We start from the raw sequence: 17,041 nt of genomic DNA, 5'->3' as shown, positions 1-17,041 counted from the left end.
ACATGTCACCATGACCACATTGTTTACATGTGAAATCAGCTGTAAGCAGCCTGTAGCATGTCAATGCTAACTGGTGCAAGGCCAGATGTTTCCCACAAGGTGAGAAGAAGGAGGTTAGGACGGTGTGCTGGTTCTCAGGTGTGAGTTAAAAAGTGACGACATGGACCTGTCCTTCCATCCATCGTTATTGGGAACATAAGATCTTGCTCCAATAAGATGGACGAGCTAGCTGTGCTAACCCAGCAACAGTGGGAATGCCAGAAGGCAGAGTAGCATCATGCTATTCACAGACATGGCTAACAGAGCTAACATCAGACACCAACTCCACATTGGAAGATCTTCACCTGCTGTGAGCAGACAGGATCCAGGAGACAGAGACTGAACAGACTGCTGAAGAAGCTCAGTCCTGGACCCTGTGGAGGTGGAGGCTGGCTGACTGGACAATGATGGACAAGCTGTCAGCATCTATTTTCTTATGGAGCTTTTTGCACTTTCTATACACTTCCTTACTTTTGTTTTCTTGATTGTTGGTAAGGAACCCTCTTGTAGAGCTGGGCTTATGTTTCACCTTCTCACCTGCTCTGATGAAAGCTGTTGTTTTCTTGGGGGACTTACTGTTCTGAATCGCTCAGGATGTGCTCCATGGTGTTCCTCTTTTGGCACAGCTAAACAGCTTACACACATACAGGAGAAAACCAGGGAAGATACACTATTGTCCACAGGGGGCGCCAAAACCAACACAAAGTTATTGAAAAAAGCTTGAAGGGAAGACACTATTCCCAAATGTCCTTTTTCTTTTTTTTAGTGGCATTTCCGGAGAATGTGCTGAAGAATGAGTAAACTGTTGAGTAAACTCTGATAAAATCAGAGCTGTTGTTTTCTCACTGGTCAAATGTGAAACCTTAGCTTTCATTTACGGGAAACTGACAGGATGAACATCAAGATCACATCTCTAGAATTCACGTTCTCGTGTCTTATCTCTGTGAGGGATTCTTTGCATAAATGTGTTTCCTGATTCACATCTAGATTCCTCAGATTAGGATGTTTGTTGTCAAGAGAGACGATGGATATCTACAGATATGTCAGTCCGAAGACTTACTGATCTCTGCTCTATGAGACACTTCCTGTCACTGGCATATTTAGTAAAGTGCAAAAATAATAATAAATAATAATAACTGAAGGACAAGCTATTCATATTTTGGGCATCACACCCATTTTATTTCAACTTAATGCAGTTTAATCCAACACAGATAGTGCACATGCAAAGTATCATATTTAAATATATACTGTTTGTTGGTACCAAGTGTCATGTTTTAAAAGTTAAATATTGTAACATTTAGGTAATAAATTAACAAAACATTACTGAAAACACCGTCCACAATGAGTATACACTTTAATAAAGCATGAAATACATGATAAATTGGTAAAATTGCAATGTTCATGTTTGTTATTTTTTCAGATAATATTTTTAAAAAACAAAAAATTCAGTGTAAGACACCAAAAGTAAAATTAAAATCACAATCAGACAAATTTCTTCGTCATTACCCTGACTAAAAAAAAACAGTTTTTCTTTCACTTAAAGGTATTATGTGTAGGATTTTCACTAAATATTACACTGACAAATAGAATAGCGCATGTGCTACACTTTATAGTCACATTTAATCTGATTAGCGCCCCCCACAGGTTGCTTCTGAATATTCAGCTACCAGTCTGTGCATAAAGAAGCAAAAACAAAGACTTCATCCAGAATCAAAAGTGCCTTTTTCCAGGACTCACCAGCAAATGAAGAATCTCAGAGTGTTTGATACGACATGGATATTGAGAAGGTAATTCTCTAACCGTCACATCTACTGTAAAGTTATCAGAGAATACTACACATAGCACCTTTAAAAATATGTTTATGATTCACTTTTGCTCAGCTCATGAAAATACAGCGAGAAAGTCCTTAAAACGGTGCACAAACCCCGAACAGAAGAAAAGAAAAACAATCACATTGAAGAAGCAACTACAGCATATCCATGGGGGTACATCAAGAAACGTCTGTTAGCGATGATTTCAGTCGAGCCTCCTCGGCTCTACAGCTCTGACATGTTGCTGATAATTTGATATGTCAGTGTCTCAGAGGTGAGCAAACGGACACCAAATATTCTCCTGATGTGCCTGAGTGATGGAGGTAGAAATGTCCAGTGCTGGGCTAATGGTTCGTTTCCTGCGTTAGCAAGAATGAATTTAAAACCACTGATTTTACTCAGATATTTGTTGTTTTTAAGAAGCATATGGCTTACCAGAGGCACAGTCTGTACTTTGACTTGACTGTCAAAAGTGTGTTTGTGATGAGGGAAAGCATTTTCCAAGAAGATAATGAAGAAAATAAGTTTATATATCAGTGCAGCAAATCTCAGATGTAGTAAATTTGATCTAACAGCAGATCAGCTTGGTGTTTTGATACTTAAAACACAGGCTTTGCGTTGCCTTTTTAATTTCCATCATACTTTGATGTTTATATAGAAAATCTGGCAGAACCAGCTGAACCTGAAGAGCTGACGCAGGTGTTGTGTTTCTTCTAGCAGCTGATCCTTTCTGCTCTAAGCTGCTTTATTTATTTATGGAGGTTACTTTTTATTGTGTCAATATTTAGGACAATTACACAGCCCCTGTGTTTACTACATTAACTCAACTTTCAGATTACGTACGCTCTGATCTCATGGCGATATCAGTTGTAGGAATGAACCCACTGCTGATGACACTTGATGTTACCACAAACACAGAATACTGTAGAACTTAACTGGATAGATTGGCCCCATTGATTCCCAGTCCTTTTCTTACAGAGGGACATACATGTATTTAATCAGACACTGGTATTTGATTATCAGTTGGTATCAGCAAAACCCTAAGCCCTGGTATCAGTGTCATGAAAAGTATCGGCATCAGTATAAGGAATGGCTCCAGTAACAGTATCTGCATTGATATCAGTATTGCTGCAGTATCAGTATTTTTATCAGTATCATTATTTATATCAGCGTAGATTAGTATCTGTATCTGTATTGTAATGTTATGATTATTGCAGCAGTATCAGTATTATAGTGGGCTCACTATCAGTGCCAGCATCAATATTGGAATCAGTATCCTATCAGAATCGGTATAAGTAGTGGGGTTGGAGAATTATGGCAAAAATAATAATCACGATTATTTTGGTAGACACTGACATCACGATTAAAAAACACCATTATTCATAATTTCAAAACTTCAGTATTTATTGAACTACAACTTGATAGAACAATCAAAATTAAATTAGTTTCTGGAATCCTGGGTTAGCTCTTGATGTCTCCTGGTGGGATATGGAGTGGCACCGTTAAGAGTGTCCTCAATGGAGGACTGTGTTTTCGTTGTGGCGCTGGCTGAAGCTGACAAGCTAGCACTTTTTCGGCTTTTTTTGGTCCTTTAAAACCTTGGTCGTAGACGACTTTGTAGCTGAACTTTAAGTGGTTGTGTTGCCTTGGGGAACGAACACAACAGCGTGACTATTTTACAAGTAATGTCCTTCTGCTGGATGTCCGACAACTTGAAGCCAAAAAGCTTCCAGATGACTGAAATAGTCCTACCTTTCTTGTCAACCAAAGGCTCCCTTTCTGCCATGTTTGTAAACTGCTTTCTTCACGTGTTGCTGATCGTGAAACGCTTGCTGCTGCTGTGCACACAACACAGGTGTATTAACAGCGCAGGAAATTACATACAGGCATAGGGATGGGTACCTTTCACATTTAAAACGATATAGGACTGATGCTCGGTACCTGGCAATTGGTTCTGGTACTCAATGGTACCAATTGTTGGTACTTTTTTGTGTATATGTGGCAAACATCAATTTGTTAAATAATAGAATATATATTTTTTTCAATTCAACATGTTTATTCTTCAATATCTAACCTTGCAGTTCTGCATTCATGTCTAGCATGGAAAATCACTTACTCTTGCAGTCCCTCACAGTCACAAGGATGCATTTAAGTACCTAAACATGGCACCTTTTGATTTTATATGAATCAGTACCAGGTACTTTTGACAGAATTGGGTCGGTAAAGTACCTGATTTGGTACCCATCCCTATACATGCAGCACTGTGCAGCACATTACTCGTTTTTCTTCGATTATAACGTTTTTATGATCATGAGTAACCAAAATCAAAAACAAGATTAAAATTCAATTAAGCGTCCAGCCCTAATAAGTAGCAGTGTCAACATTGGTATCAGAATCAATATCGGTATCAGTATCAGTATCAGTGTCAGTATTAGTATTGGAAACAGCATCGGTATCCCAAACTCTACACAGTCCAGTTTCCCTGCTTTTGAGTCTTCAGAATAGCCACGACCTGAATAATTGAGAATCTACACGGACAATCAGTATCAGTATCGGTAGTGGTATCATTACTGATATCAGTATCAGCATTGGTATTGGTGTCAGCAATGGTATCAATCTAAGTTTTGATATGGGTATCGTTATCATACTTGTATCAGAATCAATACTGGTGCCGGTATTGGTATCTTTATCTGTATTGGTACCTTGAAATAGGGATGAAGCGAACAAACTTTCAGAGAATCACTGGGACAAGCTAATGAAAAAGAGCCTGAGAAGCCTTTTGTTTTTACTTAAACTTTCTTCAAAGGAAATGTCATGTTTGCCAAAGACATTCACATGGCAGATCAACACTTTTGGCAGCAACATAAAGTCACAGACTGGCCTCAAAATGGCTTTGTTTGCCCAAATGTATCATCAACAAGCCGAATCAGAAGCAGTTTGCCTCATAACCGTGCAGAGATTTCTTTTAAACAGATTTTTCTCTCTGTTTCTACCAACTTTGAACTGATTGTGTTTTACTCCTCTTCTAATGGGGAGATACAAATAACTTTCTCATGAGTCATTCCAAGATGAAACGTGACAATGACAAACTGTAAGCACCATTAGGAATCTTTCTGTGAGTGTGTCGACTCTCATCAAGAAGTGAGACCCGCTCCGACCTCATTCAACTGAAAACTAAAGAAAAGATTGTCACATGGAAGAAGAGAAGTGGAGAAATAAGGAGGCTGAGGGAAAGAGGTCGTTGATCCAGTTAGGGTGCAGAAATTAAAGACAATCAGGAATCCACTTTCCGTTGTAGAGCGTGTCCTTGTAATTTACTCAGCATGCCACGTTGAACAAATAATGGGAATAAAATCGTTCAGATTTGATGTGTTTCAAAAGCTGTGTCCCTCGTTTTCCCAAAGAGTCCCGTTCTCAAACTCGTCATAGAAGACGAGTTAATATGTGTTGGGAAATTTGGCTTCAAATTCAAACACCTGTTAAGTGTTGATGCTACTTTAGATGAGGAAATAGAAAAGCGTTTAATTGGATGATTTCCTGGCTACAGTCCACAGAATGAGGCAGGTTCAAAATCAAAATCAAAGGCTTCATCCAACCAAGTGAGTTGTAAGTGTTAATTGTAGATGGTCAAAATGACTAGAATTAAAAAAAAGAGATGAGAAGTTATTAATAGATTATGCTTTCTTCCCAAACGGAAACAGGTGGATATGTAACTAGAGGTCTTGAGAAAAGATCTGTGACGCTAACAGTGCTAGCTCAATGACTGGACTCAAGTGAAAGAAAATGCTAGCATCTTCAGAATGTATTCATGTCAAAATGATCCATTTATGACACATTAATTTCGTGATTTATGTCAAAGGTCTATAGTCAAAAAAGGACCTCATAAAAGCTCATAGAAGTGAAGCCAAACAATTTGGAGCTCCCCCTGCTGGCTGGCTGCAACACAGGTTATGGAGCCCACCTTATCAATTTGAAAAGATCAGACATGGTTTCTATTGTTCTACTGTTCAAGTTAGTTCTGATCCTGTTGAATTACATCTAAATATTTTTTCTAAGCTGTGTAGCTTCCATTACTTATATCAGGGATTCCCAAAATGTGGTGCGTGAGCTGCCGCTAGGGGATGTGTTACGTAAGCGCAATGGCAGCTGAGCACCACTATTTATTGATATTTCATCAATTAATAAATGCTTAAATACTTAAATAAATAATGTTAACACTTTTTAATGGGGGTTAACAGCTGTAAGCAGCCTGCAGCGTGTCAATGCTAACTGGTGCAAGGCCTGATGTTTCCCCATAAGGTGAGGAGAAGGAGGTGAGGATGACGTGCTGGTTCTCAGGTGTGAGCTAAGAAGTGACAACATGGACCTGTCCTTCCATCCATCGTTATTGGGAACGTAAGATCCATCTCAGATAAGATGGACAAGCTAGCTATGCTAACCCAGTAACAGGAGGGATACCAGAAGGCAGAGTAGCATCATCATTATTATTCTAATTATCATATTGTTGCTTACTGTTATTCTCCCCACTGTTTCTAATGTGAGAGGCCATTAGGCCCATTATTGTACATCCTGTTCTGCGCTAACAGTAGCCTATTTTATTAAACTTGACACCGTATATGGGGCTATAAAGACTTTACCTTTTCTTTTTTATGTTTTAGGCATTGAGGGTGCATCAGACAAGTAAGAAAAGTTTAGGAACCGCTGACCTATATGATGCTAAAATTTAGGTACAACACCAGAATCTGTTCTACGCTACCAATGCAAGATCTCCTAAGTCTTAATTGTAAGTTAAGTGTGCGTTTTGATTAGCAGGAAGAGGTGAATATGGCAGTCTGAAAGCTTATAGCTCCATATGTATACGTCTCCAGTGTGGGTGGAGTATTTTGGCTTCACTTTTATATGACTGGAGGATATGAGGTTGTGTCGTCCATCTTTACATACAGACAATGATTCATTTTTTTTTAGTTTTCTGATACTATGACATTTGTGATACAAAAAGAACTGTTTAGTTTTTAATTAAGTAACAAACAGGTCCCAAATAATTTGTTTTCTCCAAATTTCTCTTATATTAGCACAAATCAAATATTGGTGATAGTAAAACTCAAACCACAGCAGGAAGGATTAACAATGAGGCCTGCCTCATTCTGCCGGCTACATCCAGATACACTGGATCAATACAGCAAATAGGAGATTTTCAATCAAATAAGAATAATTCAAGCAGCTCCAGCGAAACTTTACCATCCTAAATCGAGGGATTATCTTTGATGGACGAAAGGACAAACAGACTTGGCGACTGGGTGTAAATATGGCTTAAGGATTCTGCATATATTCCTACAAAGTGTGTGTGAAAATATACCCCAAATATTTGATTCAGTGTGTGAAACCAAACATTTATAAAGTCTCCTTCCAAAGTTTGTTTGCACAGACAAGAGCGAAGCATGGAGTGGCACCAGAGAGAGGAATAGAGATGCCTGGATATGAAGCTCGGTGCTCATGTAAGAGGACAGCTGGAGGACAGACACCCACTGAGTGACAATTAAACCCCCCGAAAACACAAGGTTGAAAGAAAGTAAAGGGTGACACTTGATTGTCAGCTGTTTCTAAGACTCAAAAAGCCTTAAAAGAAAAACCCTGGACACATAAATCAAGCACACAGGAAATGGTATTTGTTTTGTCTAATACAGCAAATTTATATTTCTGATTGCACTTTTCATTTAACCAGCCAATAAAAAAAACATCGAGACATTCAGGTAAATATTCTTATCGCAACCTTATCCTCAAATTTTAACTTCTGACTCTGCAGACGCAGAGAGCTGAAATCTATCCAGCATGCACTTGTATCTCCTAATTGTAATGTGTGATCAATGAGATGTTTTAGCTTTGCTATAATTTTCTAAAGCGTTATCTTCAGAGCTTGCATATTTTTAACATACGGTGGGGAATGTCTGTATTTTCATACATTGGTTAATACGTGAGTAGCAGCCCTTTTTGAATAAAAAAACTAGCATATAATAATAAGAAAAGTAAGAACGTTGTCGCCCTAAGCTGCAAGAGATTTTGATATATAATATATATATGTCATAAGTAACATGCTGGTTGTTATCACATCCAGAGGTCCACCCTGAATATGACCAACAGTTCGACTACTTGGACCTGAGATTTTGGCAAACTGCTGCAGAGATTCACTTTGTGAGATCAGGTTTATGTGTTAATGATGTTTCAGTATTAACTGCACAGAATCTCCAACATGAACTATGACCGAAGGCAATCTTTTAGATGGTTCAAGTCCTTTTAAATGTGCTCCTACATCTGTGGGAAAAAATGAACTCTCTACAGGGTTTATAACACGATTACTCTACTCTTCTAGTTTCAGAATAAAACGTAAGAGAAATGAAAAGTAAATGAAAACTCCTCTCCATGTCCAAGGGTTTTAGGACTAACACGTTACAGGACAGTTTCTGCTTTTGAAGGATTGTGCTTGTGACAACGACACACAGAAAACTGACGTTAAGCCTCTCGGTGATGTACAGGCGTATTCTTTTTCTGGATGTTTTATGATCATTTTTACACTTTGATTGTAGAATTTTAAACTCTGATATCCGGTTTCTGACAGAGGTGATATCAGTGATGGATTGCTGACACCAGGGGGTTACTGTAGTGAGTATGGCTTAAAGGCTGTGGGTCAGAGAAATTAACAGAGGCGTGCTTGAACCAGTGGTGGTCCAAACCCCGTCCAACACTTCCTTCATTACAAGGCCCCGCCATTGACGAGCATAGTTTTTGCATAACTGGATCATGGCTTGAAGGAATGCTCCACTGCTTTGTCTGTTTTCGTGTGAAGACTGTTCAAAAAAAGATGGATGACGCGGCGGTTCCCCTAAAGTGAAGCCAAAACATTCAGCTTAATCAATTATCGGGCTTCATTTTTTTCTATAAATAAGTTTCTCATTTCAGTTTTTTAAGTTTAATAGATTTTTGCTGCTTTATTGATAAGTGAAATGTGCGTTTCAAATCTCTACTGTCTAGCGCAAAATACCAACATCCATCTCAGGGGGTATTTTGGCTACACTTTTGCACAGCAGTAGGAGAAAGAGACAGCTCATCTATCTTTAAAAACAGTCAGTATTTTAAGTTTCTACTCTGACATTTCTATTTCTATAACCTTTGATGTTTTGATATGTAAGATGAAATTCATTCAGTGCATTTTGCCAGGCAAGTAGAAATGTTTACATGACATTAAACGCAGTTATTAGCATGCTAAAATGTTAGCAAAATGATGCTTGTTAGCACCCTTGCCGAAGAAAGAGTTTTGTCAGAATTGTGATGTCTTTCATGGATGATTGAAGTATCTTTGCTGTTTTAGAGGTAGGAAACTGTCGATAACCTATGCTAAAAGCAGTGGAGTGTTCCTTTAATCAAGGGCAGGCAAATGAAATGAGCGATATGCAACCATTTGTGACAGATGGCACAGGAAATGAACAAAGAAATGAAACAAGACGAGACACAAGTGCCAGTGACGACCAGCTTAGAGGGAAACATGAGGATCACATTCAATAGAAAAAGGTAAACAGGACGAAACGTAAAGTCAGCTGTTGGCAACAAGACGAGGGGCCCTCTTTTCATCACGGACCAATGAGCAAACAAAAGAAAAGGCGGTACAGAATGAAGAGTGATGAAGGGGAGGGTGTAAGATGTGCTGGGCCAGTGTTTGATTTAAATTGAATAAACCGTATAAAGATTGTTGATTAATACTAGTTACACGTTGGTGGAGATCTTGTACTTGGGAGACATGTTATTATGGAACCAGATGAAACTAAAAATGACGCCCATGGTTTTGGGTATACGCTCGTTGTAGGCGAACGTCATGGCCTCGTGCAGCGGGACTTTGACCACCTCGATAAGCTCCCCCTCCTTGGGCTCACCTCCTCCTGCGCTCACACAGTTGTCGTCGGACACCTCGGCATAAAACATGGTCTGCTTGGCACCCGTTACACCTACACCTGACCTGTACAGAGGAAGACAAAAGAAATTCTTAGACAAACACGGCATGTCTTCTTTTTCTGAGCAGACACCAACTGGCCACCGTAGCATTTGGCTCACATCATGCTCCTGTCGCCCTTATAGGGGCTCATGAGGGTCAATTCGATACCTAAGTATGTATTTAATGGAAGCAGCCAACACATAACACTCGCTGAAGACAACACCAACAGAGCCAGAGGAGGTGCTCCAGTCAAATCAAAAGCAGATTTATGAGAGGTGTCAGTCAGAGCTGTGCAGGTGTTGCTGGTTAATGAGGACAGCTCTGATAAAACACTGACAAAGATGGATGACTGTATCTTTCCAGCTCGCATATACAGTTGTATTTTCTCTTTTATAGTTCTGTCTCTTGACTTCTTCTTGGGTCTAAACTGATGGTCTGCAACCTGCGGCTCTTTGACTCTGCTGCAGTGGCTCCTTTTAGCTTTAAAATATAATTATTTATTTAAAGAATTTTTGTTTTTCTTCCAGAAGGTATTGATGATTAAAGACATTGACACTAAATAAAATATCATCAACAACATCAGCCCACCAACTTCCCATGGACAAAATAACTAACAAAAAGCAAAAACATGCTTGACATTTGCAAACAACAAAAAATGACAAAAAATGATAAGTTGAGCAAAATATCAAAATATATAATCTAATACGAGTAATTTTAAAAAGTTTGAAAATTTCTGAAATTTTTTGATTTTTTGCAAATTTTTGAAATTATTATTATTTTTTTAAATAGTATTTTCAATCTTTTTTTGCAATTCCATTTATTCATTTTTGCAGCTTTTTGAAATTTTAAACGTTTGTGAAATTTTTGCAATTTAATTTTTTGGAAAATTTTTGCAACTCTTTTGAAATTTCAAAATTTTTTGAAACTTTTGCAAATTTATTACATTTCAATTTTGGGGAAATTTTGCATTTTTTTTTAAATAAAAAAGTTTGTCCTGCAAATATTCAAAATTTCATTTTATTTTTTTGACATAAAAAAACTTGAATTATCATTTTTTTGCAATTCCATTTATTTATTTTTGCAGCTTTTTAAAATTCCAAAAATTTGTGAAATTTTTGCACTTGATTTATTTATTTAATTTTTGCAACTTTTTGAAATTTCAAAAATTTTTGCCAATGTATCACATTTCAATTTTGGGGGAATTTTGCACTTTTTTAATATAAAAAATTATTTTTTTGCGAATAAAAAAAAAAAAAAAAAAAATGACAAAAACATTGAAAGCTTTTTAATTTCCTAAACTTTTAGAAATGTTTTTCTTTTTTTTTAAATTTGAAGTATTAGCAAATTAATTAAAAAATAAAAAAGTAAGACATGACGTGCAATTTTATATTTAGAATTTATACACTTTATTGTCTTTATTGTGAAGATAAAGAAGATTTTGTGGCTCTAGGAGTGTCTTTAATTAAGGTGAGCTGAGGCAAAATGGCTTCTATGAAAGTAAAGGTTGCAGACCCCTGGTGTAAACTATGCTCTCCTGGCCTATAGACCCCTTGAGAAGGCTGCATATACTCAAGAGACAGACAGATGCAGCAAGCAGGACCAGCAGTGACCATTTATTGAGACTTGAGGCGGATCTATTCTTTATTTTTTAAAGCTTTTTTGATGAAGCCTCAATTTAAAAAAAGTCAGACTGAAGAGATGAAGCAGCAAATGTAGGTTATTTCTGAGTGAACATGGCTCAAGGAGGTGTAGAACTTAATAGGAAAAGTGAAACCAAATAGGACAACAGAAATTAATTGTTAAGGGATTTGAAATCTAGAGGGAGTCAAGACAACTCAGAGCACTTTAATATAACGTTTTTTGAGTTGTGATTTGACATGAGCGAAAACAAACATCAAATATTTAGGACTCACATTGAGTTTGATTAACTTGTTCAGGAATCCTAGCTGTGCATCCACTCACCTGTACGAAGTAATCCTCTTCAGTTTAGAGGCAGGCACATCGTAGCCGCACTCCTCCAGCACCTCCTGCCGGGCGATCTCCTCCAGGGAGAGGTCGGGTTTGTCCACCAGCCCCGCGCAGAGCTCGTAGGTGACTCCTGCAGAGGCCGGGGGCCACTTTGAGGAGCTGTCTCCCTCCGAGGCCGACTGGCCCTCCTGAGACTCAGCGGCGGGGGCTGCAGCTTCGGCGGCGCCCTCTTCGGATTTTTCAGCAGACTGAGGCGGCTGCGTCTTGGACTTTTCCCACTCACACATGTAAACGGCTGGAAGTGGAAAAGAGAATTTTATCTCAGTGTGTTTTAGGTGATAAAATATGTGTGGTTTCTTTTTTTAACCAACAAAATACAAGTTATGAATTAGTAAATTGGGAAAAGGGAAACATTAGGAGGATATATATAAACTCACCCCAACACTAGATGACATAATGTAATATAAATAGGGTAACTTATGTCTGTATTTTCAACTGTGTATAAACTGAAAAATATATGGTGCATTCTGACTTTGAGAATAAAAGAAAGTTATTTCTGTTTGTAGACAAACTGATTTCTTTGAGATAAAGAACTTTCTCTCCAACTGAAAAAGAGAGGAGGAAATAAATATATCAATGCCCAGACTTCCTTGAATTTAGCACATTGTAGTGTGGAACAAACCCTGGCGACTCCCAACAAAGGAGGCCTCTCCTGCTCTATTTATGAGTCTGCATTGTTGCTAAGATCCAGTAGAATAAACAGGGACTGTAACTCAGAGGGTTTTTAAGTGAAAGTGCCCACAGGGTATAAAACAGTCAAGATCTAACAGGGTGACAAGAAGAAAGTAAAACAAATAGAATCCAAGGTTAAAAAAAAGGGAGTGGTGAAAACGTACCTGGACGAAACTGCTTGACGAGGACAAAACAGTGTGAGGTGGTGTTGAAGATCAGCACTGATACACTGTGGGCGGGAAAACAGAAGAAAAAGTTTAGTTAAAAAACAGTCAGGCAACTTTTCAGACAGAACATGTTATACCTCAGGTCAGTCATCAAGGTGTCCCATGAAATTAAAGCAGAAAACACACGACATGAGTTCAACAGTTGAACATGCCACATGACTAAGTTTGCCAACGTCCTCCAAACCACTGGACACAGAAGAGGGTTAAAACCACTTCCAATTTGTTTATTCTCAAGGTAGAGCCAGTACAAAGACAAAAAAATGAAAAATCAGAAAGTATGAGTCAAAATTCTGAGGTTTTAGTCAAGGCCTCTATACATGTGTTTCAGTGCCTCAAACCCCCTCCTCTGCCTGTATGTTGTTGTTTTGGTTGTATTGAGATGTTTCTGGAGGGAGAGTAAGCAAGGTTACATCAGCCAATCACAGAGCACCCAGTCCACAAGTGACTTTGCCTGTTGATCAGTGAGTGGAAGAAGCTTCCATGAGCAGTTACAATAGTGGACGTAGCACAGAGACAGAAAAACAACCAAAGTGAAACAAAACGGCAAACAGATAAAGCTTTTCCTAAACAAGGGTAAAGCTTGGTTTGGGATGAAGAGCAATGCAAGTTAGCTTTCTGCTAACCAGGTATGTGTCAAATACCCGTGGTTAGCTTGTGCTAACATGCCAAGTCAGGTGCACGGCTCTCGAGTCTGTCCCACAAAGAAACGCAATGCTGCAGGTGGTTGCTGGGCTAGTGAGTGTGTTCACGTAGTCACAGTCGGAGGCTGTGGGTGTGTGCTGCTGCTGGCACTGAGCCAAGGAGGAGGAGCCCAGTTTGAATGTTGTGTTTACAAACAAATAACAAAAATCCCTGCAAACTCTACCTTTAAAGTCAAAGGTCCATGCGATAGATTTCTAAAAATAAAGTCTGAATTCTGACAGAAGTCACAACTCAGACTTTTTTCTTTGAATTCAGGCTTTTTTGAAGTTCTTCAACTTCTGCCTCGAACCTAAAAATATACTGTTTTCTAGACTTATCTAGATTCTAGACTTATCTAGATTCTAGATAGGGAACATTTGAAACGATATGGTACCAATACCCAGTACCTGGCAATCGGTACCCGTACCCAACGGTACCAATTTTCAGTACTTTTTTGTGTTTATGTGGTAAAAATATGAATTTGTTCAGTAATCAAGGTTTTTTTTTTGCAAATTTTCATCCCTAATTCTAGATCAGTCCAAATTTGAACATTAATCTCACAATTTTGAAATAGAATTGAATTCAACGATTAAGTCAGACTCCTAATGTCTAACTCATGAGAAATAGTCACTTTTTATTTGCAGAATTTTTTTTTCTCAACCTGATGATCAAGATCAGACAGAAGTCTATTGAGTCATCATTCTAAGAAAGAGCTTAAATCATGGCTCTTGTTAAAAATCTGACCTGAATCCTGAGCTTAAAATCAAAATTCTGAGTCTTTTCACCGTAAAATATTTACATACATAGTTAATTTCCTTAAGGGGAGTCTTTAAGATACTCAAGGTCATCTATTAAATGGAACAACAGTAAAACAGACCTTAATTCAGAGTTTACAATATGTATAGATAGAAAACAATTCACAGTCTAAAAGGTAAACAAAGAAGGCACACATGTCAGGGTTACAGTGATTCCCAGATCCTGAAAAACGCTGCTTTTGGGCTGAATTTGAAACTGGAAAAAGAGACTAATAGTCACAGATATCTTTTATGGCAGAGACTTCCAGAGACGGGGGACTGAACAGCTTTAATGAGATCCTGTACAGTGAAGAAGATGGAGGAAGAAGACTGAGAGGACGAGCAGGTGTGAAGGTATGAAGGAGATAGGAGAGGTAGCAAGGAGACGTGTTTGGGAGAGTTGTTACTGAAGGATGATGAAATCTGAAGTCTGCGCAGCCAGTGAAGTTAATTATGAAGAGGCAAAACACTGAAGCCTGTTGTTTCATGCAAACACACAGTCTGCATCCTGTGTCAAGATCAACACTATCTTATTTCTTAGCAACGCAGCAGAAAGGCAGATATATCTGCTCTCAGACCTGGCAGGTCTGCTGTGCACCAAGGATACCAAACATCGAGGTGTTTCTGCTAAACCTGAGGCTATTTGATTAAAATGAAGCTGAAGTGTGTGTTTAAGCGAGAGCAGGCCCATGTTTCACCAGCAGCATTCAGGGAACTGTAAATTCGAGGTGGTGCGCTGCTGTTTGAGTGTGTATTTAAGTGTGACTGTCGCTGCCACTGGAGTCTTGAGGCCTGGGGTCAGCGTTGGGAAAGCGGATGTGTCTGAGGCGGCAGGAAGCCCTGCCCTGTCTTTCCCATGGTGAAAGGGAACCGGGACATTGGTGTTACAACGTGCTTCTGGCTGCAGGGCCTGGGCTGATACTGATTTAATATCCGTTTGCACCGCAGATATTTAAAGTGAAAGTCCGAGTGCCTATTTTCAGTGATTCGTCAGGACATCAGCGTTGAGCGTGTTAAGGCCGAGATGATCATGAACTCAGGGACCTGAGCCCAAGCAGAACACAAGTGCTCAGACTGGCATGTGAGCTCTAAACATGGGACAAGTTTTTGCTTCACCTCCTTGAAAAAAGAGCCGCAGAAAAGCCTCGTACTTGCTTTTTTTCTTTAAAGAGTTAATAAAGCGTGATATAGCCTCTGCCTAAGGATTAAATTGATAATTTACCGGATGAATGGCCGCCAAATTTCTGCAAAGGAATCACTTTACAGACGACCTTTTCCACCTGAACTCTTCTGCAGGTATATACCAAGCTTCAGGCAATAAGCTGAGGACGCTGTACTGGTGTGTTTGTTTCAGCCTGGAGCAGTAAAAGACAGTCTGATGGGTGAATTTCCTCCCTTTAAAGCCTGAATAAGATGGTGTGGTGGGTTTTGGTTCATAAGTGGGACACGCAGCCCTGAGGTATGGAAACTGTCCCCAGAGACAGGCCTGGGTCATGCAGCACAGTTCCACACCATTACTGCTGTTCTACAGCTTCCCGCTGCAGAAAGAAACGCTCCGATGGTTGAACGGAGAAGCAGGTTAAACGGACACTCAGGACGTTTCATGCACCGTTAAGCTTTCACAGCGGGGGGCTCTGAGTGGATGGCGGGAACAAGTGGGTTATAGCAGACATATGAGGAGCAGGAATGGGGTGAGTGATATCATCAGGCTGGTCTTACAGGAAAAGATCCATAATTCATCCCATGATACAAGAAATGAGGCAACTTTTACTTCTTTTACTTCCTCACATAAATTTTCCACCATATTTTTCAAAGATCTGTCTCAAACAGAATAACTTCTGGTTAGGATAAGGCATCACTAGCAGAATGTAAACACTCCCATAAACACATAGGTGTCAAAAAAACAAAGCAACAGGAGCAAGCCGACTCAGTCCACATGTGTTTTTGGGTGTTTGGAGACAACTAATGGCCAGTCCCAACTGTCAAGCTTATATCTTACCCTTTTGTCTACCCCTTCCCTTCCCCTTCTATTTTAAGGGCCAAGGAGGAGGGGTAAAAAAACATCTCTTAGGCCATGTCCAGCCGGTATTCTCCTGATTCGATCCAAATACGTTTTTTGGGGTGCCGATTCAATTTAAATTGCGATTCTTTGGTATTTACAATTTTTGTGATTTTTTGTTTGCTTTTTTAACACCACGCCATCTGAAAGGATAAATGATGACGATAATGTCTACAGATAGACTAAGGAGCCATATTTTTATATAAAATGCACATCACATGAGTCAGAGAGAAACATTTTGCCCTCTGCTGGAGAAAAGTGGTAACTTTTATCAAATCCAGTTCATAAACAAAGACTGGAATGAAGAATTTGACTTTAAAAAAAAAAGGATTTGACCAATGGCTAAAGGGTAAGACAAGGGCTAAGGGGTAGAGTTGGGATCGGTCCATGCTTCGACCTGCACTTCACACTAATGTGACTGAAGGTCAGCAGCTCCCCGACCACAACACACGACCTTAAACGATTGATTTCCCATTTTGAGTTTCTCCAGGGAGGAAACTGGTTCCCCAAATAAAGGAGTTCAGAGTATTTCTATGAGGGATGGGGATCGAAAACCTGGTGCCATTAAGGACCTGGTCCCACATTCTTCAAACCTTAGAATCAATAATCTTTGAGCTATCGACTCTGCTTTTGAATCTCAGGGGTCCTTTAACGTAACGTTATATTTTGAATGGTGAAAGACAGTCATCATCATCATTTTCCTCCTCCACCAAATGCAGTCGAGTGATCAACTTTCATCATTTTTTTTA

At 39.1% G+C, this 17,041-nt stretch overlaps 1 protein-coding gene across 1 annotated transcript in view; it reads right to left on the bottom strand.

Annotated features, from left to right (window-relative positions):
• Window positions 1–9,157: 9,157 nt before the first annotated feature.
• The window catches only part of nudt14 (nudix (nucleoside diphosphate linked moiety X)-type motif 14), a 34,837-nt gene continuing 26,953 nt past the window's right edge, over window positions 9,158–17,041 (bottom strand). Inside the window, exons 3-5 of the mRNA XM_074685405.1 lie at window positions 12,696–12,760; window positions 11,794–12,094; window positions 9,158–9,855 (exon numbers count right to left, since the gene is read on the bottom strand). Coding sequence (XP_074541506.1) covers window positions 9,606–9,855; window positions 11,794–12,094; window positions 12,696–12,760 — 616 coding nt within the window. The 3' untranslated portion in view covers window positions 9,158–9,605. The remainder of the gene's footprint in view (window positions 9,856–11,793; window positions 12,095–12,695; window positions 12,761–17,041) is intronic.

The sequence above is a fragment of the Halichoeres trimaculatus genome, unplaced genomic scaffold (assembly GCF_033239565.1).
Source record: "Halichoeres trimaculatus isolate MK-OKI-2021-1 unplaced genomic scaffold, fHalTri1.1 fHalTri1_scaffold_13, whole genome shotgun sequence".
Taxonomy (NCBI): Eukaryota; Metazoa; Chordata; class Actinopteri; order Labriformes; family Labridae; genus Halichoeres; species Halichoeres trimaculatus.
The sequence above is the reverse complement of the archived record's forward strand: the minus strand, read 5'-3'. Positions and strand labels throughout refer to the sequence as shown.